The 22,121-nt window shown below is 51.7% G+C and overlaps 7 protein-coding genes across 7 annotated transcripts; 3 read left to right on the top strand and 4 right to left on the bottom strand.

The window, feature by feature from the left end:
* Window positions 1–520: 520 nt before the first annotated feature.
* On the bottom strand, window positions 521–3,861 carry EDD37DRAFT_432647 (p21-activated kinase 1). The gene is made up of 4 exons (XM_062812692.1): window positions 2,818–3,861; window positions 1,434–2,738; window positions 950–1,384; window positions 521–899 (listed from the first exon to the last, which is right to left on the bottom strand). The coding sequence occupies exons 1-4, from the start codon at window positions 3,595–3,597 to the stop codon at window positions 798–800; spliced, it is 2,622 nt and encodes an 873-aa protein (XP_062669554.1). The 5' UTR covers window positions 3,598–3,861; the 3' UTR covers window positions 521–797.
* A 1,411-nt stretch (window positions 3,862–5,272) lies between these two features.
* EDD37DRAFT_432837 (NADH-dependent flavin oxidoreductase) lies at window positions 5,273–7,141 on the bottom strand. The gene has a single exon (XM_062812693.1). It carries the CDS (start codon window positions 7,017–7,019, stop codon window positions 5,763–5,765), a length of 1,257 nt encoding a protein of 418 aa, XP_062669555.1. The 5' UTR covers window positions 7,020–7,141; the 3' UTR covers window positions 5,273–5,762.
* A 776-nt stretch (window positions 7,142–7,917) lies between these two features.
* On the bottom strand, window positions 7,918–11,195 carry EDD37DRAFT_632157 (BTB/POZ domain-containing protein 13). Its single transcript, XM_062816699.1, has one exon. The coding sequence runs from the start codon at window positions 10,972–10,974 to the stop codon at window positions 8,050–8,052; it is 2,925 nt and encodes a 974-aa protein (XP_062669556.1). The 5' UTR covers window positions 10,975–11,195; the 3' UTR covers window positions 7,918–8,049.
* Window positions 11,196–11,897: 702 nt separating this feature from the next.
* EDD37DRAFT_565521 (eukaryotic membrane protein family-domain-containing protein) lies at window positions 11,898–14,444 on the top strand (the record flags this gene model as incomplete). Its single annotated transcript, XM_062814054.1, has 1 exon — window positions 11,898–14,444. One exon carries the CDS (start codon window positions 11,898–11,900, stop codon window positions 14,442–14,444), a length of 2,547 nt encoding a protein of 848 aa, XP_062669557.1.
* Window positions 14,445–15,271: 827 nt separating this feature from the next.
* EDD37DRAFT_632159 (uncharacterized protein) lies at window positions 15,272–17,392 on the top strand. The gene has a single exon (XM_062816700.1). It carries the CDS (start codon window positions 15,412–15,414, stop codon window positions 17,236–17,238), a length of 1,827 nt encoding a protein of 608 aa, XP_062669558.1. The 5' UTR covers window positions 15,272–15,411; the 3' UTR covers window positions 17,239–17,392.
* Window positions 17,365–19,701, top strand: EDD37DRAFT_433209 (cytochrome c oxidase subunit XV assembly protein). Its single transcript, XM_062812696.1, has 3 exons — window positions 17,365–18,049; window positions 18,120–19,372; window positions 19,426–19,701. The coding sequence occupies exons 1-3, from the start codon at window positions 17,544–17,546 to the stop codon at window positions 19,461–19,463; spliced, it is 1,797 nt and encodes a 598-aa protein (XP_062669559.1). The 5' UTR covers window positions 17,365–17,543; the 3' UTR covers window positions 19,464–19,701.
* EDD37DRAFT_681898 (lysyl-tRNA synthetase) lies at window positions 19,667–21,831 on the bottom strand (the record flags this gene model as incomplete). The annotated part of the gene is made up of 2 exons (XM_062819776.1): window positions 19,667–21,568; window positions 21,619–21,831. The coding sequence occupies 2 exons, from the start codon at window positions 21,829–21,831 to the stop codon at window positions 19,940–19,942; spliced, it is 1,842 nt and encodes a 613-aa protein (XP_062669560.1). The 3' UTR covers window positions 19,667–19,939.
* Window positions 21,832–22,121: the final 290 nt, after the last annotated feature.

The following is a 22,121-nucleotide window of genomic DNA, read 5'->3' on the forward strand; positions in this document are numbered from 1 at the left end:
GATTGTGTGAGAGAGAAGCGATGTTGCAAAGTTGAAGTGAACAATCAGCGCAGCCTAGTTGATGAATCTGGAGTCGTGTCGAGTGACGCAAAGGCATGGCGGGTTGGAGAAAAGAAGGTTCGACATGAGCCACCGACAAGCTCAACACAGCCACACATAACATTACGCAGGTCAGCCTCGAGATCTTCACCTTGACTATCAAACAGTCTTCTGGAAATGTCCTCGTTATCAAACCGAACCACATTTTCCGATTCCGGCCAGCTATCTCAGCTCACATATCTTGGATGCGGCGCTGTTACACGCGCACGTCACACTCCTGCTCATCCTGGAAAGACTCTAGACCTCTAGATATTGACTTGCACAGTTTCTGTGCTGACAGGGAAAAGACATGTCACGAGACAGTCCAGTCCGCTCCTATTCCAGGTCCTATCCGACCGAACTCCAGTTCCGTCATTTAGTCATAAGTGCTTCCCCCCGATGTGAAAGCTCTTCGATAATGATGTCCATGCGCTCAACAACCAACGAGAAGGACGAGTATCCATAAGAAAACAATCGTGCCATCATTGTCACATAACACGTGTAGCCGTCCATGCTAGAGCCTGATTGTGTAATAGGCTCCTTTCAATTCCGAAGTGTTTTCGGGTGTGCCGATGCATATGAGATGCTTTCGTGGCACACAGGTGGACTTCGGAGAGTGTTATTGTGTAGGCCAAACCTATATCGGTTTGAATCGTGCCTATAGTGCGCCAGGCGTATTTTTGGCATTAGTTGTACATCAGACGACCGTGAGACGACTCCTAGTTGCCTCTGTGGGCCTTTTCTGCAGCCCTGCTTTCTCGAGCTGAACGCACAAGAGGAGCGAGACTGGTAAGCTGGGCACAATTATGCATGAAAGGATGCTGTACACAACGTCAGGTAGGTCCACACCAATGAAAACAAATGCACTTACGTGGAGCAAATCATGAGCACTTGCTCGCTTCTCCGGCTCCACCTTCAACGCGAAATGGAGGAAGTCGCGGAAGATAGGTGAGAGCGCTTGCTCGTCCTTGATGCGTGGTGTGCCGTATTTGGCGATCAGATACAAGGCTCTCAGGGGCGATTCTGTCAGATAAGGTGGCTCTCCCTCAATCATTTCGATGGCCATGATACCCAAGCTCCAAATATCAACCTTTCGACCGTATTCTTTGCGAGTGACCACTTCTGGAGCCATCCAATATGGAGTGCCGACCATAGTCGTCCGTTTATTCTGGCTATCATTGATTTGAGCGCAGAATCCGAAATCCGTAAGCTTGATGTCTCCTCTTTCAGACAGCAGGATGTTGTCGGATTTGATGTCACGATGAATGACGTTCTTCGAATGCAAGTGTTGCAATCCGTATAATGTCTAAGACAGTTAGTACATGACGTTTTCCTGATGGGGGAGTATTGCTCACCTCTCTGCAGACGGCTGCAATTTGGGCTTCACTCATGACATTGAAAGTCACCACATCAGTAAGGGACCCGCCCTGCATGTACTCCATCACGACCCAAAGGTCGCCATCATGCAAGTAACTATCAATGAAGTTGACAATGTTCTTGTGCTTGCTGTCTTTCATAACGATGATCTCGTTGATGATGAGGTCCTTCTTCGGTTGCTGTTCTAGGTTCATCTGCTTGATTGCGACACACCTCCTAGTCCCGACCTCATATGCGGTGTATACGCCTCCAGAAGCACCTTGGCCGATCTTGTTGAGGTTATTGTACTTTGTTGTTGGGTTACCTGGACTGCAGATGGCTTTCAGTCGAGCCGTAACATCAATAATGTTGCTTTGCTGTCGCTTTGCTCGGGGCCTGGGACCAGGTACAGGTCCAACCTTAGCCAACTGTGGCTGTCCTTGCAGATCAGGTGAGTCTGCCGCTTCAGCAAATTGAGTCTGAGGGATATGGGGGCTAATCTTCTGAGGAAGAATCTTGGGTGGAACCTCTGGCGCTCCTTGAGCGATTTGACGCTGGCTTCGACTCCGATCAAGCTGCTTACTCTGTATAGCCTCTTGTGCTAATGCCATCGCATGCTCTTGCTGTTGCTGATATTGAGTCGCAGACTGAACCGTCTGCTGAGGTCGAGGGGGAGTGGCACCAGTCGTTCGAGATTCAGTACGACTTAGTGCTTCGCCCTGAGGAATGTATGGTGATGCAGATAATTGTTTCTCTGCAGGGGTTTGCGGTAATGGCGACTCTGCAACAGGCCGCTGTGGCAGATCATGCTTGAAAGGAGGAGGCGGCGCAGCCCGAGCTGGGGCAAGATCACGTACATTAGATTGAGGCGGCTTCGGCGCTGGCCGATTCGGCATCATGAGAGTGGGAGATTGGCCGGGTTTGAATCCAACTGGACTGCCGACTAGGCCTCGTGGTATGGGCGGTGCAGCTCTAGGGTTTTCGAAGCTGCCTTCGTGATTCTGAGGAAATCGGGGGCTTGCAGGTGGAGACAGGACACCAGCAATTGGCGAGTATGCGGCTGGGTTGACACCGAGGTTCGGTGAACCTACTGTCGGCGTCGGGCTGTGATAGCTGCTCGCACTACTCTGAGGTGAGTCGGACAATTTGGCATGGTCGAACTTTTCCCAAACTGCCTCATCAGTTCCCCCAAAATTGGTCTTGTATGTTTCGACGATGTTCATCATCATCTGCGGATTCTGATCTTGCTCATTTTTGGAGATACCGCTGTCTGCCAGTATTCTCTGCCAATCTGCAGGAAGTCCCTGTTATCCATGAATTAGCCGCCGAGTACAGGACAAGCACGATTGCGTAAAATGTCAATGCAGAGCTTGCCCTACTCACCGTAAACTGCCCAGTCTGGTTGTCGTATCCCACATGAATCATGTGCATGGGATTTTCGGGCGCCGAAATCTTGATCGTTCTTGGAGACCCTAGCATGTTGTTCATGAAGCTTGAAAAGCCGCTCTTCTTGCGAAATGGTCCCGATGGCTTCTGGCTGTCACCAGAGAAGCGCTTGGGACTTAAGGTGCCATTTTCTGACTTTGGCGGAGTGACCTCCATCATACCAATCCCAGATCCATACGAGCGCATACTGCCTTCCATGGGGAAGCGCGAGTCGGGACTAGTATGGTTGCGAGTCAATTGCGGAAGTTGTGAGGACTGCATCACAGCATTTTGGTCTCTGTTTATGCCAGTGGCTTGCAATGATGAAAGAAGACCGCTGGCGTCGAAGGGGGCGCCTATGAGATCGTGGTGACGGTCATCTGAGGTTTGCGGACTCGGAGGGTACTGCTGCGGGGGCAGGTATCTGTCACTTGATGGAGAGAAGAAGTCGTTGTGGGGAATGATGGGCGAAGGACTTGCGCTGATGTGTTCGAGCGATGAAGAGGAGGATCCGTACGCAGTAGATTGTGATCGGTTGTGGAAGTCGCGAGCGGACTGTGAGGCTGCGGTCTGATATGCAGTGGGCGCTGACGGGGCTCGTTGGAGGGCGGCCGACGACTGTGCGTTACGGAGTGAAGGTTGCTTGGAGGGGAACGCTGACGGTGGAGGGTTCTTTGTCAATGTTGCTCGACGTCGTTTGGCTGTGATAGAGGAGTCGGGGTTGTTGTCGGAGTTCATCTTTTGAGAGTTGTGAGTGCGTTGAAGTTGGCACTTGAGAGGGAGCGGGCAAGTTGAGCCTGCGAGCCAACCACGCCCCAGAGTCGCGCCGGATGGCGAGCAGGAGGAAGACAGTCGTGGGTGGCGCTTAACCGGGGACAGACGCGCGGACCATGAGCTGTCAAAGGTATGCACAGTTGGTCCGTCGATAGACAGAGAAAGCAGTAAGAAGCATGGTCAAAAGATCCGTTGTGAAAGTGGTTGGCCAATTGTTGTGGTGAAAGAGAAGAAGGGAAGAGTAAGTCCCCAATTCACATCACAGCAGATCACAGCACAGCATCAGCACACCGCAGCCCGAGCAGGGATAGCTTAACTAGCTGGACAACGACTCAAGGAACTCGCATTCTCATACTATTACTATCAATCGGATATATGATAGTACTGTTTTCTAGCATAGCTGCTTCCTGCTGTTCAAAATTGTATACGCTATATTTTTCTATAACAAGACTTTGTTTTCCTGTCTAAAGATCAAACTCAGGGCACTGCATATCAAGGAACGATAGACTCCCATGGCACGTTGGAGCAGGCAGAACTTGGGAGCCCAGAGAGCCACAAATCTTGGAGCTTCACCCAGTCATACAGACCTAGACTTGCCTTGCTGGTCCACCACCTATGGCAGCAATCTGGGGTGTCTGGGTCAATATGTCTTATCATCTCTCAATGATTGTATTGTCGACGCGACTACCGGTGACCATTCTGCAGCCTCTCACATCATCATCAATCACCGAGTCCAAAACTGTCATCTGCCGACCTGCTGTCCTGCTGTCCTATTATTCACAGTTTGCACTGTCACGATGCCCTGGTCATGCCTGGTCCAGCAATCTCCACTCGATGGTGCGCTTCAAGGTAGGTAAGTTACTCGTGCTACTGACCTCCGCGGCTCTAGCTTTTGGTGACCCGTTCACGTCCTCCGTAGTTTAATCGATAACAATTCCATCTTGTCCATATTTCCGTACGACGATCTCGCCCATTGATCTTCAGCCGATCATAGCCAGGACTCGCCCGTTGTTTGACAGAAAAGCACTGCCACCTCCACGTGTCTCGACCGTGCCTTTGGTCAACTCTAAAGACGGGATAGAAACACTTGCCAGTGAGTCGCCATCTGTGTTTATTGTTATTTTTGTTGTCAAAGCCAAAAACCTGTTCCACGGTCTATATGTGTGGAATTGACGTCAAGCTATCAAGCCCTTGAGAATGTGAACCAATTTGATTGCTCCACAATCAACAATCCATGGATGTTCTGAAACACTTGAGGCGCCTTCATCAACAAAAGATCAAAGCGCCTTTCCAATGACGCCCAATCACAAGTTTCCTGTCAAAAAGGCATTTACGGACCATATTTAGTCTACAGCACAGCCACTGGAGCGCCGTTGAGCGCCCGGAGACTTCTGCACTCAAGTGTGTCATTGAAGCCATTGGATTCAAACATCCACGGCAGCTTCACTGAAAGATTGGCTGCTAACTCATCTTCTCCGTAACTGACTCCATAGGAAAATCTGTGTTGCGGCCCGCTCCACACAGCCTGGCGGAAGAAGCCTTCTCAATTCCGCCAGTTGTCAAGGATGTCCACCTTCATACTCAAGCAGATATAATCTCCGCCAATACGGGGTCGCGACGTCCAATAAGCCCTGGTATCCCTGTAAAAAATTCTAACATTATCAATATACCATTGTAGCCATCTCAGAATCAGGAGGGCAAGTTTGCTGTCCCGTTTCGTTTCATTGCAAGCTATCTATATTGAATTTCACAAGCGCTCAGAGCCCTACGGAAAGCCATTCTACGACCTGCGAACTTTGTCAAATCTGTCACATGTTTCGCAGGTCACCTCAGGAGCATCTGCAATCAACCTGGAAAGTCGATGCATAACACAAACACCAACCACTGACCTCCACCGTTGTCCATCGTAAACCCAAATGCGGCGTTGTATACGACACGGAACCTCGCAGCGTTGCTCAACTTCAAAATGACACCAATAGGAATCTGATTCATAGTAGGTCTATATGCTGCGATCAAAGTTCTCTGCTAGCCGCCCATCTGCCCTCATGGAGACCTTGTTTGTAAAACGCCATCGCTCAGATCACAACAGAAGGAATTCAATTCATAATGCACCGTTTTCCACCTAACGCTTACTTCTTCTGGTGTCCCTTACCGCCGGCGCGACCTCCGAATCCCCAAGAGATCTGGTTCGCGATGTGAATCTCCGTACCCAAATCCTCGGCAAAAGTCCAAACCAGACCAGGGTTCTTCTGGAAATATCGTCCAACAAACACGCCATCGACGCCAGATTGGGCAATCTCCTCGGCCTGATGACCAGATGTGATGGAGCCGACGACAGTGACCAGGAGAGAATCACCAACCTTGTCCTTGACCGCCTTGGAAAATGGTGCTTGATAACCTGGACCGCCGTGGATGTGTTGCTTGGGGTGGATGCCACCAGAACTAACGTCCAGCAAATCGACACCCAACTCCGCAAGGATCGGTGCGAGCTTCACTGTGTCCTCGATAGTCCAGCTCTCGGCGAATTCAGGTTCAGGTACTTCCTTTAGCCAGTCGTCGGCGCTGATTCTGAGGAACAGAGGCATGCTTTCTGGAATGACAGCACGCGTGGCCTCGACAATTTCTCTTGTCAGCCTTGTCCGATTCTCGAAAGAACCACCATATTTATCGGTCCTCTTGTTGCTGACCGGGCTGAGGAACTCATGGAGGAGGTAACCGTGAGCATTGTGGATTTCGATGACATCAAAGCCGACTTCGACAGCTCGCTTGACGGCGGCTACGAAAGCATCCTTGATTCTTTGGATACCTTCGAGCGTCAAAGCATTGGGGTGTGGGAAGGATGACTGAAAAGCGATGGCGCTTGGAGCCAAGCACTCATCCGGCCAGCCGTTAGCTTCTTTCTGAGCAGTATCCCCCAAACTCAACCACGGAGCAACAGTGCTGGCCTTGCGACCGGCATGGCCCAGCTGGATACCGATCTTCTGGTTCTGGCTGTGCGCGAATTCAACAATCCGCTTGAGCGGAGCCATCTGACCATCCTCCCAGAGACCGCTGTCCTCGGGAGTGATGCGACCTTCCGGTGTGACTCCAGTGGCTTCAACCAAGGTAAGACCAGGTCCACGCTGGATGATTCCGCCTAAATGCGTGAGGTGCCAGTCTGTAAGGTAGCCATTCTGCGCGCTGTACTGACAGAGTGGCGAGAGCCAGATGCGGTTGGGAAAGGTGACGCCACGAATCTTGAGAGGCTGGAAGATTTTCGGGATAGGATGGCCCTCAGGTTGTGGGTCCTTAGCAGTGCCAGCCGGTGGGATCTGTGCTGGAGTGAAATAGGAGATACCCTCAGCAGCTTTGTTGAAGATGACAGGCTTCTGCTCGGTGGAACCCATTGTGGTAAAGTTCTTGGGTTGAGGTTGACTTGGTAGCCAATGGGGGAGAGGTCAATATTCGAGAAGCGTCGAAAATAACAGTGAGGAATATGTAGCTGGTGGTGCCAATGTGTATCGGAGGCGAATGATGAATGAGTAGGACTTAAGAGGTAAGGGAAGGGAGGGTAGTGGTAAGTATTTATTCACAGGTGGTCCTTATCGTGATTTCTAGAATATTTCTCGAGAAAAGCCTTACCTCAGGGACAATGGATGGTACGGATGGAGATCCCAGACGTGCGAGAGCTTTGAAATCAAGTGCATGCCCCTCGTCCAATGGCATTTATTCGTTGTACGAGTTTCAGCCATATTCAGTGCTTTACAGAACTTTTCTGGGGACCCTGAGGCTCCACGATGTCGACAACCGACAACGTCACTCTTCGGCAATCAAATTCCTCTGATATGACGTGGGTATTGGCTGGCTGGAATGACTCAGCAATGAGAGAGAAGTGGAACGTGGGAATAGTTCGGCGAAGCTTCATATGGAAATTCTTTTAATGACCGACAAAAGACAATTTCGGATGATCCATTTCACCACGGTTCCCTTGCTGTCTGACAGCTTTACATTTTCCGTAATACGATCGATCCTGACTCATCCGTTCTTTGTTCGGAACACGGAGTACAGTCCGATTGCATGTTTATTTCAACATTCGAGTCCTGTTTGGGCGTGACTAAGTCAGCACCTGGAGGATGGCTTTGTCAACCGATCTTCTGGGCGAAGAGACCATGTCCCGAGTCTGCTTGCCATGGACAGTGTTGCAATATAGTTCTTCAGAATAGACCACGGTAGGGTGAGAGCGAAACGTTTGGGGCGCCCCTTGTGGAAAGGCTGGAAGAGGAAATGGCATAATCGAATCATAAGATCGTAAATCATTATACTTCAATTGCTGCTCATGCATGTGGAACGATCATATCTCATGGGGCAAAGTGTCGAGCTAGGAATATCATCGGCCCAACCCAAATGTTTTGAACAGCAGCAAAGTACAGCAGGTACTCAAATATTCCCGATAACCACCATATATCTCAATTTGCCTTCTTTGCTGGTCTTCGTGACATCGTACCCACCCATACCATCATCGAGCTGCATCTGGCTGCTCTTCCACCCCCAACTCTTGCTCACGTCGAACTTATCAGGCGCGCTCTCATAGATACTGAGGAGTCGACCCGCCTTGCTCGGCGAGTATATCTTGAAGTAGGTCCTGATGGTGGGCCGAGTATCCATATAAGGTGGCATAGCGGAGACGTTGTATTTGCGGTTTCGCCGTATCAAATCCTCGTCTTCCTCGTCTTCGTCCAGCATCTGTGCCCCAGGTGGAAAGTATTCGCCAGTATTTGCGCCCGCGGTACTAGGACTTTGCGATGTCTTGAACATAGCTGCTGATGCACCTGCCCCACGAATCGACGACTGAGTTTCTCCGTCATTGGCACGAAGGTTTGCCGAGTCAAAGTCGGTCGAAGCAGTGTCTTCGTCCCGTTCCACCAGCGACGCTCGGGCAGCTTCGTTTGCCCGCCAGCTTTGATTTCGACGCTCGTTCTTCCGAAGAAGCATTTCCCGTTCGAGTTGACCGATGCGGTCGTCGACTGTAGCAGGGATGAACTGGGCAAGGGGGTCCTCATTCGGATCCTTATCTTTGGCACGGTGCAGGTAAATACCAAGCTGCTGATTTTTGGGGTTGTTGACCCTTTGGATGTACAGATTCCACATGGAACCGGCATACCATACGGTCTGTGAGTACACACGCTTCTTTTCCTTAAGAGACCTCGGGTTTGGGAATTCAGCTGAGAAGCGGAAAGGTGGATAGTAGCTGTAATGTGGAGCCGACTCTGGTGAATAGCTTCTCGATGGTGGTCTCCCACTCTCAACCACGTTTCCGGTGTTGAAGTCGAGAGCCCACGCAACATCCGTCGGCTCCAGACTTGCGGATAATCTGGCTGCATGTGTAGTCCATTCTGCACCACTGGTGGAGTTCAAAGCTCCGCATGCTTCGCGTGTCCCACCCATGACGCAGGACACGTCGTTGCTAGGAATCCAGAACTTTCGAGCCTTGCCGTTGCCGTCCCATGAACCGGATTCCATGTCCTGGCCACTTTCATCCGCGCTCCGGGATTCTTGCTCCCGAGATTTCCCTTTACTGGACTGCGTGAGTTGTTCCGCAGCAGGTTCATCTTCTTCGTAATATTCTTCGGCAATCTCACTCAATCCAAGCTCGACCTCGCCTGGTTTTGCATTGAGCACTTTTTGACGAAGTTCCATCGACATCCACAATGCGTCAGAAATCACCTTTTCTGGGAGAATGGGCACTCCCAGGATGTCTCGATGCGAGCGAATCTGCTGCAACTGTTCAAACCGCAAATGCACATAGTGAATACCTTCATCCAGCAGCACCAGCAAAGGTGCAATTTCCGGTGCTGTGTACAGTGCAATCCACGGCTCGTCTTTTTCCGAAACATAACGATTCTGGCCGGCTATTCTGTAGGGTGCATCGAACCTCACGGCGAAAAACCGCAGACTGCCAGGTTTCGGATGAAGATAGCGTCCTCCAGGCGACACAAGGCCACCTTCCACAGCCTTCGCTCTGAGTCGGCGATTCAAGACTTTCACCGCGAGGTACCAGCGATCCCATTCTCCAGGGATAAAGAAAGGATCGCCGCCGACGATCTCACGGATGATCTCCGCGGGGATCTCGTCCCAATACTCATACGGCATCTCCCAGCCTTCTCTGCAAAGCATGGCCTTGGCAGAAGCCAGTATGCGATCCCCAGCCTTGCCGTAATAGTTGTTAGTCACGAGTTTGATCAGACTATGCAGGTTGGAAGGATGCATCTGCCGAAGAATGGAATCGACGCAAGAATCCACGAGATCAGGCATGTCGAGCCAACAGGCTGTTGCAAACAGTCCAATGGCTTCGCCCTCCTCCTGCATCGGAATTTGAGTCCCATAAATCCTCTTCAAGGCAAGCTCGAAAGCTTTCTTGGTGATATTAGAATCTATATCCTCTGGCAGAATTCTCATTTCTTTGGCAGTGCTTTCTGCCCACGAGCCTGAGAATGCGGATGCGAAGAATGGAACACGATCGAGCAGCAGCTTGTGAAGCCTGTATGCCTGACCAAAGGCGTATATTGTGATATCCGAGTGACGACCTTCCTCGAAACCGTAATGGAAAAGATGTCCTGTCAATGTTGACCTGTCGGCCAAACTACGGTCGACACTGGACAGAGTTCGCATGTGCGAGGGTCCACGAGATAGACTAGGAGTTACCACATCACTCGTGACAAACAGGCGAGAGAGAGCCGCCGAAGTGTTTCCCGCAGCAACATCGTAAGCGTTGCTGGTCGCACTTGTCGTGGGATCGTCGACGTCTTTCTCCGGGTCAATCAACGGCTGCCGGCTACTCGCCGCGGCTGGAGATTGAGACGGCGTGAGATCTCCTATCCGCACATGGTTGCGTCGACTGCCACCGGCGTGGGTAAGAGCAGCAAATGATCCAGAAGTACTGGAGGAGACTCCAGCACTGAGCGAGGCCAAGGCAGTGTTGGCTGATATGGAAGCCGTTGGTGGACCCGACACGAAGATAGACCGTAGAGGGGCTTCAAATGAGGCTGTGGAAAGTCCTGGGTCTGCATAGTTCAGAGCCGAGACCTGGCTTGCAGACGCTGCTCTCCGCTGTGAAAGAGGTCGAGAGGTTGGTGCACTATTTGTGGCTTGCTGGAGTGGTGATCTGACAATGCCTGAAGCTGATGTTTCCGCAATGTACTGAGATGACGGCGTAGGAGATGCAACATGGTTCTGTTCGCTCCAAGCAGTTGTGTTGATTTCAGGGTTGGAGGAAGGAGTTTCGTAGCCACCAGCCAGGCCTTGCAGGTCATTCCTAGGATCATTTCTGGGAGCATTCCAGCCAGGGAATCGTTCTTGATCCATTTGGAAATGAGTCTACACAGGCGGTGGAGGGGAGAGTTCGGAACCTCGGGTTATGGTCGTTCTTTCATGACATATCAGCAAAGACTTGAGACGGCCATGAGTTGCGTCTTCGACCAGAGTGCCTTAATGCTGTGCTGATATCCACGCAGTTGAATCTTAATGGGTAGTTACACATGAGGTTGTAGACTTCTTCTTAGTATAAGATGTCATCTGAATAAAATGTTGAAAGTTGGCAGGCAGGTGATCGACTGTGGCGGAAGGCCCCATTGCCGAAGTCCGTTATCGTTATCGCGTCAGCCTCGAGCGACATGCCAGCCTTGCCAGTCCTCAGGGATGCCGCAGTTCATAATATTGGTCGACCCAAAGCATTCATTGCCCACCACGCAGACTGTTCCAACTTCGAAGTCCTCAACTCTTTGCAACGTGATGGCCAGAACCGTGTTTCTCGATGGGGGACCACCTGAATGACTTGCGTGTCTCTATGACATATCTGGCATGAACCATTATGGCCACTGGCTCACTCCTTACCTGTTCCTTCCAACATGGACGGCCCCATTCTTGCTTCAGTCCCGAACGGTGACAATAGCCACCACGGTCGCTCCCTTTTGATACGTAACAACTACGACGATGTTCCGGAACGAGAGCATGTTCATGTGCCAGCTACACCGGACAGAGCACTTTTTCCCACGGAGGGTCCTCCAAAACCAGTGATCTCAGATCCCAGGTCTCGCCTGCAAGAGATGGATCAAATGTCATACAAGGTGGAAGAGGAGGAGTTGAATGATCATCTCGAGGGAACCCAGCCACATTCTGGAGTCAACGAACATACTACGACTGCCGGGGCACAAGCAAGGCCACCGGTCTCACTTTCAAATGGCTCGATAAGTAGTCTCGAAGTTGACAAAAGTGTCAGTCCCAGGATAATGTCCACCCCGAAGGCCACCAGGGCGGACGCTGCAACGACGGGGTCTAAGCTGGAGAATGTGCTCAAACTTTCCGTGGACAGACTGCAGGACCTTACCTCGTCTCCCGAATCGTTACCCCTTCGCCCTGTCGACTCAGAGGGGTCACAGCAGGAGTCTTGCAAGCGACCCAGTGCTTACAACATTGATCCAGCATCAGACAAATATAGCGGACAGGTCAAGTTCGAAAAAGATAGCTTCCACACGACACCATTTACCAACTCTCCCATTCTAGGTCCGCCAATTGGCGAGGACCAGAAGAAAGCACGGAACCTCACAATTGAAACTGGCAATCGGCCCTTGGAGTCCTCAAGCAGCCCTAAATCACGGCCTTGGGCTCCCCAGCGAGCTGTGTCGACTCCAACATCAGCCAGAAACCCTCAGTCCCCACATAAGTCTGAGAAGATACGACCTTCCCTCAAGCTGCCGGAGGCTTCGTCGCGCTTCGAAGGAAACGACGGAAGGAGATATTCCTCTTCGGGCCGTCCGCTGCCCTCTCCGATGCCAGCATCCATTCCTCTACCGCCAGTCTCAATTCCTACATACCTGCAGCTTGAGCTATCCTCGCAACGGCCGTCCCCACTCTACATCCATCGCTCCGCCAACAGTGACTTCCCATACGAATCTTCCCGGGCAAAGACTGAAAGGTTATTGAACTTCCTTCTCCTTCCTCCTCACCTTGAGAGTGTGCTCTGGTTTGGGACTGTTGCATGTCTCGACTCGTGGCTATACATATTCACCATACTGCCGCTCAGGTTGTTAAAGTCCTTCTATCTCCTCACCAAATCCTGGGGAATCAATTTTGCAACCGAGGTCAATTTCGTTTCGAACTTTGTCTACAATGGTGCCGGCCGGATGTGGACGCGGCGTCGCGGCAGTCTCCCACCTAATTCGACTCGCAAGACTTCCGGTCCCAATGCGCCTGACACCCGGCCTTCTCACAACCCTCTGCATGGTCGCACGCGATATCATCAGCGGACAAAGTCTGTTCCATCAACTTTGCTACCAGATGACAAGGCAGATATGCTGAAAGGTCTCTTGATCATCAGCACCTGTTTAATCCTCCTGAGACTCGATGCGAGCCGGATGTACCACTGGGTTAGAGGGCAAGCTGCCATCAAGCTTTACGTCATTTACAATATCCTAGAGGTGTGCGATCGTCTCTTCTCAGCCATAGGACAGGACGTGCTTGAGTGTCTGTTCTCTCGGGAGACTCTTGAGCGCAAAGCAGATGGCCACAGCAAAATATTACGGCCTTTCTGGCTGTTTGTCCTTGCGCTCGTCTACTGCGTTATTCACGCCACAGCACTATTTTACCAGGTCGTTACACTTAATGTGGCCGTCAACTCGTACTCGAATGCGCTGATCACATTACTAATGTCTAATCAATTCGTGGAGATCAAGGGGACTGTGTTCAAGAAGTTCGAGAAGGAAAACCTTTTCCAACTGACCTGCGCCGATGTTGTTGAACGATTTCAACTGTGGCACATGCTTATCATCATTGCAGCCCGCAATATCGTCGAAACGGGCGGTCTCAATAGAGGTCTAGCCGCCTTCACAGCTGCATCATCTGCGACTGCGTCAGCAACAACTACAAGCAACGGCAGCATACCGTTGACTGCCGCCTTTCCGCCAAGGTCAGCAAGCTCGATCCTTCCTAGTGCTTTCACTTTACTGCCTACAATGGTGGAGTCGATAACGTCGTTTGCACCTGCTGTCAGCCAAGTACTGGGACCCTTCCTCGTGGTGCTCGGGTCGGAGATGCTGGTGGACTGGCTGAAACATGCCTATATCAGTAAATTCAACAACACTCGGCCTGCTATCTATGATCGCTTCCTTGACGTCCTGGCCAAAGACTACTACACAAACGCATTTGGCGAGCAGAACCTTACAAAACGCTTGGGGCTTCCGGTGATACCGTTAAGTTGCCTCTTCATCCGAGCAAGCGTACAAACCTATCAAATGTTCATGGCAGCCTGGGTGCCGTCAAGTTCACCCAGTTCATCAACCAGCCTGGCAAGTATCCACGAAGACTACTCGGCAGTGCGATCGACACTTCCAATAACGACGGGAACGGCGATCTCAAGAACAGTGGACGATATCATCAGATCCATACCGAATGTGATCATGAAATCCAGCATTGTCACGCACATGACGACTCTGCTCGTTTTTCTCCTCTTTTTCCTGATACTACTAGCCTGCAAGCTCGTCCTTGGCATGCTTCTGTTAGCGTTCGCAAGGTCACGTTATCATTCGATGAAGCTACGCGAAAAGAGCGCGGTTCACCAGGTGGAAGGTGGGCGTCGTGTTGGCGGCTGGGGTGTCGTCGAGGTCGATGAAGACAAACGACGCTGGATCTATGAGGACGACCCGGCCGGGCTACGAGCACTTCGTGAAAGAGACGAAAGGGAAAGGCAGAAGCAGCAGAGAGAAAAGGAAAAAGGGCATGGTGTTGAAGCATTTGACAAAGTCCAGCGCTATGAGATGGTAGCAAAGCGGATATGGTGAGAAACATCGTAGATAGGATCCATTCACTGTTAGCTCAAATCGCGCACGGGTTCCTGCATGAGTCGATCTGACGCGGAGAGTTCGAGAATCTGTCGCCCAGTCAAAAGCCGCCGTGTTGATCTGAAGCGTGTTTTAGGATGTTGTCAGGGATTCAGGGGCCCGTGGTTTCGGGCTAGTACCTGGAGTTTCGACCGCTGTAGGCATAGCGTTGTTTGGGAAGGGGCGGTCCTGTTGTGGCTCCGGAGCCTTTAGTTTCCAAAGGTTCCGTTTCCGTCCATGTCACGACGATTGACACCAATCTTACCACCCGACCTCGCCGACTCCCCTGGCTTCTGTTCCTTGTCGCCCTTCTCAACCATCAACCCTACCGACCGACTCGGCCTTCAATCACCATCCTTTGCAATTGTTGTATCAATTCTTGTCAATCAGACAGGGTCCATTCACTCTCTTATTCACTCATTTTGTCACCATTCTTTTTGTTCTCACGCGCTCGGTTCACCTGCGCCCCAGTCCGTTCTTTACCAGCCTTCTTACTTGGGAGCAATGCCATAAAGCCCGCGAAAACAAAGGTCTCGAATGCTGGGCAGCTTGAGCTGGATCTCTTTGTCTCTGACCATCGGCTGAGCCGTGCCACAACAACTACCAACCTGGACCGTCAACCACCTCCGCATTCTACACCGGCCACGCAAAACGGCCTGCCTCTCGTTCATATCCTCAACACCCACTGCCTGGTTGCAGCCACACCCTGTTGAGTATCAGCAACACATACACCCTTTTCATCATGGGTTGCTGCGGCGGTGAAAGAGAAAAGTTTGGCGAACTGAAAGCTGAACAGAAATGGGAATACATAGTATGTTTCGCACGCTTGAGATCTCAACGCAGACGGATCTAACAGATCATACAGAACCTTAACGATTTCAAATCCTCTTCGTGCTGGGCACCTTTCGCATATGGATACCTACTTGTTATGCTTGTTGTCTCAATCTCCGTCTACGCTGTCGACACATTTACAGCCATCAACCTCCTCGTCTTCGATCGATGGGCGGGTCAGATCAAGCCAGTTATTCCCTTGACCATCTCTCGGTGGATCTTCGCCGGGTGTATCATACTCTCATTTGTGCTGCTTGCCTATCGATGGCTGCGCGCAATCAGAGTGATGAGACAGGGTGGAGTTGCTAAAAGTTATCTTGACCCGCTGGCGGTGCGAGTACAATCCATACGATGGGGACAGTCACGAGGATGGAAGCGTTTCCTTGTCTTTGCCGAGTTGACGAAAAGTCGAAAAGGTGCCGATTACGTTGCGTTGTTCGCCTACTTCTCCTTTGAGGCGTTCCTACGAATCGTCTTGGCCGAAGGTCCACGACAAGGCGTTAACGCAGTTACCTTGTACTCGGTCTTGAGGCTAAAGCTGATCCCTACGGGGGCAAACGCTCCGGATGACGGCCACTCTGCGGTGGTGCAATTCTTTGTGAATGTTGGCATCCTGGCCAGTTCCAATCATCTGCAGGCCGTCGTTCTTTTTGGCATGCTATGGACATTTCTCATCTGGGTGATCTCGGTCCTCAGTCTTATTGTCTCAATCATTCTGTACCTAGTGTTCCTATGGCATCACATACCCAGTGACGCTGGTGGCTTGTCAGGTTATTGCCGAACCAAGATTAATCGACGTATGGAAAGGATTGTTAGGGTCAAAGTCGACAAAGCTTTGAAGAGAGAAAACCAGCTTCGAGCTCGAGAAGAAGCAAAGGCTGCTCGGGATGGACGAGACATCAAAAAGCAACCTACGCTGCCTAACATCAGCACCGACGAAATCGATCCATTTGATGGCCTCTCGAGACAGACCACGATGACGACTCTTCCTGAATACTCTTCCCGACCGAGTACGGGAAACAACAGCAACGACTCACTTCCTACATTGCCAAACATTTCAGCTCGTCCACCGATGCCAACACGTACCCTAACTCACGAATCAGCCGTGTCATGGGACAGCTATCAATCAAATGCTCCACTTTTAGGCTCGGCTGGTGAGATGGGTGTCAGCTCTCATCAAGCGCAACCATATGGTCCCGAAAAAGCTGGTCCGTGGTACGGCAATCCTGTTGTCAACCGAAGCATGACGGGAAGTGTCCAACCTGCTCCAAGACCATTCAGTCCAGCTCTCCCTCGACCTGGAACTGCACAAAGTATTCGCAATGGGCCTGGAGGCTATCAGATGGACCCTTTGCCACGTCCTGGTACCAGTATGTCAGTCAACTCGCGCTCCAGACAACCCTACGACAATACCAGCGCCCCTCCGTATCCTGATGATCGAAGCCGGACACCTGCTGCAGTCAATCCCGCTTTCCCGAACATTTCCGACGAGAGAGGTCGGAATTCTCCACTACCAGGGCCACAATTTCGATCACAGACTCCAACTCGGGGTTCTCCAGAAAGACCATTTACGCCAAATGGTGTCGCGCAGCGGGCAATGACACCAGTAGGTGGAAGGCGCCCACTCACTCCTAGCGGCGTCGCTCCTCTGCGATCCATGACACCCGCCTCAGTTCCAACGGTGTCCCGTTTACAAAATTCAACGTCGGCCAACTACATACCATACACCGCAGAACCACGGTCAATGTCACCTCAGTCTTCTCTACCACCGAGTGCCACAAGTCGTGGCGCCCACGAGTTACCACGAACTTATACCCCTTTCAGTCGGGCAGGGCCTCCGGGCTACACCGCAAATTATTCAAGAGACAGAGCTCCACCACCGAGACAGGATAGTGGCTTGGATGATATTTTGGATCACTATTGAGCGAGTGATCCTGCTAATCCGTTTTCACTTTGCCTCATGCCACGAACAATGACCTACTAGCTAGACTGCGTACTGGAATGTCACACCATCTTGATTGACCCTTCACAAATTCGAGAAATGTGATTGTAGACTCTGGAGTGGCGTGATGATGCGTATTAAATCCTAAAAGTAACAAATGTTTGTGTTTCACCTTCTCCGATTGGTCGACGCCGGTCTCCAGGGTCGATGAATACCGGACTTTTTGAGTTCTCGAACGTTTTCTACGTCTCTTGCACTCAGCAGCACCCAGCGCTCATGGTCTAGCGATGCTGCCAATGTCATGTTTCACGCGGGCTCTTCGTGAAGCGGCGCCGGCTTTGTCGAAGCGCTTCTTCGACTGTAGCGGTCGACGACATGGCTCCGCACTGCAACGAGCACTGGATGCGAACTTGAGTACCAGCAATCGTGCAACATCGACAATCCATAGCCGAACCTTTCATGCGGGCTCTTTCACGTCGATACAGCGACGGCAGGCTTTCAGCCCCATTCAGTCCAAGATCCTGAACCGAAGCACACAAGCCTCTACTCAGCACCAAACACCTCGCGCATTTTCCGCATCCGCACGGACGAGAGCCACGCAAGTTGTAGAGGAGAGTGTATTTTCAGACTCCGAGAACAGCTCAAGAGATGGTACGAAAGATGAAGGTCAACACAAGAGGTCGTGGTTCCCAGAGACATCATCGAAGGCCGTGGCGTACTGGCTACTCGGCAGCGCCACAAGCGTGTTTGGCATTGTAGTCTTTGGAGGTCTCACAAGACTCACGGAGTCAGGGTACGTCTACATGCTTCGATCATCACGAGTGATGGTATCAGTCGATCGTATACTAACGGCACGTCTTTAGTCTGAGTATAACGGAATGGAAACCAGTCACCGGCTCTTTACCTCCCATGTCCCAAGCCGACTGGGAGTCCGAGTTCGCCAAATACCGCGACAGCCCGGAATTCCACCTGCTCAACTCGCGCATGACGCTCGAGGAGTTCAAGTCGATATACTGGATGGAATGGATCCACCGGCTCTGGGGCCGCTTCATCGGCCTCAGCTTCGTTTTGCCTGCTGTATACTTCGTCACACGGAAACAAGTCTCGCGGCCCATGGCGTGGAGGCTGCTCGGCATTGCTGGGTTGATCGGCTTCCAGGGCTTTATAGGTTGGTGGATGGTCAAGTCGGGATTGAAGGACGACTTGTTCGCGCCGGGGTCGCACCCGCGCGTCTCGCAGTACAGATTGACCGCGCACTTGGGTGCCGCGTTCATCTGCTACCTCGCCATGCTGTGGAATGGATTGGACATCTTGCGCACCAACGAGATTGTTACTACGCCCGGAGCAGCTGATGGGATCTTGAAGACGTTGAAGAACCCGGCTTTGAGGCCGTTTAAGCGCTCTGTGGCGATGCTCGCGGGTTTGGTGTTTATCACGGCCATGTCGGGCGGTCTTGTGGCCGGGTTGGATGCAGGCTTGATTTACAATGAGTTTCCTTTCATGGGTCTGGGCTTGACGCCGCCGAAGAGTGAGCTGTTCGACAAATTCTACTCGCGCGATCCAGAGGGAAAGGACCTGTGGTGGCGCAACATGCTCGAGAATCCGAGCACGGTGCAGCTCGACCATCGGATCTTGGCTACCACGACGTTCACAGCTGTCATGGCATTGTTCGCGTTTTCTCGCACCGGCGCCATGAAGAATGTGCTTCCGCGTGCCGCACAGAAGGGCGTGCACGGCGTTGTTGGCTTCGTCTGGCTGCAGGTTATTTTGGGCATCTCGACACTCTTATACCTTGTGCCCACGGGCTTGGCGAGCGCGCATCAAGCTGGCAGTCTGGCCCTATTGACCTGGACTGTCGTCCTGGGAAGTCGGGTATGGTTCCCCTCACAGGCGGCGAAGATATTAGCGCGCAGGGCGCAGGCGCATCTTGCGGCTGGTGGTAGCGTCGGTCAACGTGCGCAGGTTGGCCATACGATACCGTCCACCGTCGGTGCTGGTACTGGTACTGTTCTGGCAGCGAGTGTTATGCCCGCAGTGGTTGCGATAGGGTTGATGCTCGGTGCAAACGCGGAGGGAGGACTGCATGCACAGTTGCGAGCAAGAAACGAGGACACTGGCAAGAGAGAACCCGTCTAATTCTTGATATATTATAACATTGTCGGTGTACAGTACAGAGGATAATAGATAGATCGCGCCACGCACAGTGAAATGTATAAACAGCATTAGATGGAATACATCTCAATTCACGACACCCGAGAGTAACAAGGATCATCTGCGCCTGTGAAAATTCTTGCGCTCAATCAGTGTCTATCAATCGTCTACACATTGAGGACTTGCTTATCAGCAAGAGTCGGATACTCCACATCGATTCTTACCACCCGTCAAGTCGGTGCTCTTCGACATGTGCTAGGCAAGGCGTAAGATACAGTGCCATGTACCGATTGTCGTCACGCTATTGCTCCTCGTCTCAAACATAGATGCGAGCCACTTTCATGTGCCATCACAGTCTATATGCGGCTCGCATATTCCACCCATAAGCACGTCGGGTTCATTCGACAAGTCGCACTGAGACGTATAGCACTCATCATCCCAGCTTGACACCTTGCACAACATAGTCATTTCGGGCCTCTTCGAACCCTGCCTGAAGTCGTGTCGAAAACTCATCAATGTGCTGTGCACGCAATTAGTATGCTGTAACAACAGTAATGTCCCTGTGGCACTTACAGATTTCCTCCTCTGGCATGGGCTCGATTCCAACAACCTCCGCAGCCAGTTTCTTCTCCTTGTCCTTATCCTCCTTCATGAACGGGAAGGCCAACACCTCACGAATTGTGTAGTTGTCGGTCAAAAACATGACTATTCGATCAATACCCATACCCCAGCCTCCTGTTGGCGGCAGGCCGAACTCGAGACTTGTGCAGAAGTTCTCGTCCACCATCTGGGCTTCGTCGTCACCCTGGGCCTTCTGGCGTGCTTGCTCTTCGAACCGTAGGCGTTGATCGAAGGGATCGTTCAATTCAGTGTACGCATTCACAATCTCCTTCTTGCAAACGAAAGCCTCGAAACGCTCGCAGATACCCGCTTGAGAACGGTGGTACTTGGCCAAAGGTGACATCATTTGCGGATGGCCAGTGATGAAGGTCGGGTTGATACACTTTTCTTCGATGAACTCGCCAACCAGCTTGTCGAGCATGCGCGCATTGGTCTCGGGTGGTGAACATGTCACATTGACCTTCTTCAGGAGACGCTTGAAGAACTCGTTCGTTTCCGCTGTGTGCAATTGGTCGCCAGGTGGGAACTTCTCGCCAGTCGCTTCTTCAAGTGCAGGAATCATTTCCACGCGCTTCCACGGAGTGGACCAGTCGACATCGTACACCTCTCCCGTCTGTGTATGGAATGTCGTCTTGTGCCCTCCTGTGACTTCCTTGACAAGGCCGGAGACGAGCTCTTCTGTCCGGTCCATGACGTCGTAGACGTCGGCGTAAGCCTCGTAAAACTCGCAGGTGGTGAACTCGGGGTTGTGAGTCAGATCGGCGCCTTCGTTGCGGAATTGCTTGCCCAACTCGTAGACCTTTTCGATACCGCCCACGACTAACATCTTGAGATAAAGCTCTGGAGCGATACGCATGAACATGTCGGTGTCGTACTCGTTAATATGTGTGACGAATGGCTTGGCCGTGGCGCCGCCAGCGATCGAATTCATCATAGGAGTTTCGACCTCCACAAAGCCATGGGAGTCAAAATAGCGTCGGATGTACGAGACAATCTTGGACCTTGTGAGGAGGATTTTGCGCGACCGGTCGTTGATAATCAGATCGAGGTAGCGTTGGCGGAACCGGGTTTCGACGTCCTGCAGACCGAAATGCTCGGAGGGGATCTGGTGTAGACAAGGTGTAAGAAGGATGACCTGCTGTGCGAAGACGGAGAGCTCGCCCTCATTCGGACGGTTCTTTGGTGCTGTTCGACCTGGATAGCCTACGATGCCGATTATGTCTCCTCGTCGAAGGTGTTCATGCTGGGCTTCGAAAGGGACGTCGCCGGAGGCTTCCTGTGCTTGACACATGATTTGGACCTTTGCGCCGCCTCCTCTGATGTCGTAGAAGACTAGCTTAGCGCCAGCTGCTCGCTTGGTGTATACTCGGCCTGCGACCCGTATCTCAACCTCCTTCTTGTGCTCGCCGGGCTTGAGGTCGGCATATTCTTCGACGAACTGGCTCAAGTTGGTGTTGATGTGGAACTTGTGAGGGTACGGGTTCGGATTCTTGGTCTCTCGTAGTCGGTTGATCCGGCCGCTTCGGATTTCGAAGTATTGCTGTACGAAGAATCAGTATGCAACTCAAAATGCGGAAGAGGTATGCTGACATTGGGGTTGAGGTTGCTCTCGTCCATTTCGGCGCTTGTGGTCTTCTTCTCGGGCTTGGGAGGTGCAGCCGCGGCCTTCTCCTTCTTCTTTTCTTCCAATTGTCTCTGCTTCTGTCTCTTCTTCAATTCGCTCTTGGAGACTTTTTCGCCCGTGACCTCGTCAAGGTGCAGATTGGCAGTGTCCTGCGCGAGTGAAGTGTTTGCGTCCGCCATATTTGAGGAGTAGTCCGGCCTCGAGATTATGTACAACGAAGAACTAGGAAATGCTCAATGGAGTCATAAGCAATCATGAGTCACAAGCAGTCGGAGTGCATGGTGGGATGAATTTGATGGTTTTGTCGGAGTTTGATTCGTGAATTTACATGGTGCGGTCAGACATGACTCAGGATTTCAAGGGAAGCTATTCGTTATCACAGGGAGATTCTGCAGCAAGCTCAATTCGTCTAATGCTACCCTTGTACTGAGAGAACTGATCGATTACTTGCTTGATGCTTCGGGGGCGT

Source organism: Exophiala viscosa (assembly GCF_022695815.1).
Source record: "Exophiala viscosa unplaced genomic scaffold EDD37scaffold_6, whole genome shotgun sequence".
In the NCBI taxonomy this organism is placed as follows: domain Eukaryota; kingdom Fungi; phylum Ascomycota; class Eurotiomycetes; order Chaetothyriales; family Herpotrichiellaceae; genus Exophiala; species Exophiala viscosa.

Bases quoted from the DNA above. Each gene is read 5' to 3' on its own strand.
- EDD37DRAFT_432837 (XM_062812693.1), bottom strand. From the start codon at position 7,019: ATGGGTTCCACCGAGCAGAAGCCTGTCATCTTCAACAAAGCTGCTGAG.
- EDD37DRAFT_433209 (XM_062812696.1), top strand. From the start codon at position 17,544: ATGCTGCCAATGTCATGTTTCACGCGGGCTCTTCGTGAAGCGGCGCCG. The intron at 18,050-18,119 runs GTACGTCTACAT...GCACGTCTTTAG, and splicing joins ACAAGACTCACGGAGTCAGG to TCTGAGTATAACGGAATGGA. The intron at 19,373-19,425 runs GCAAGAGAGAAC...GTCGGTGTACAG, and splicing joins AGCAAGAAACGAGGACACTG to TACAGAGGATAATAGATAGA.
- EDD37DRAFT_632159 (XM_062816700.1), top strand. From the start codon at position 15,412: ATGCTTGTTGTCTCAATCTCCGTCTACGCTGTCGACACATTTACAGCC.
- EDD37DRAFT_432647 (XM_062812692.1), bottom strand. From the start codon at position 3,597: ATGAACTCCGACAACAACCCCGACTCCTCTATCACAGCCAAACGACGT. The intron at 2,739-2,817 runs GTGAGTAGGGCA...CATGGATAACAG, and splicing joins ACCAGACTGGGCAGTTTACG to GGACTTCCTGCAGATTGGCA. The intron at 1,385-1,433 runs GTGAGCAATACT...TAACTGTCTTAG, and splicing joins TTGCAGCCGTCTGCAGAGAG to ACATTATACGGATTGCAACA.
- EDD37DRAFT_632157 (XM_062816699.1), bottom strand. From the start codon at position 10,974: ATGGATCAAGAACGATTCCCTGGCTGGAATGCTCCCAGAAATGATCCT.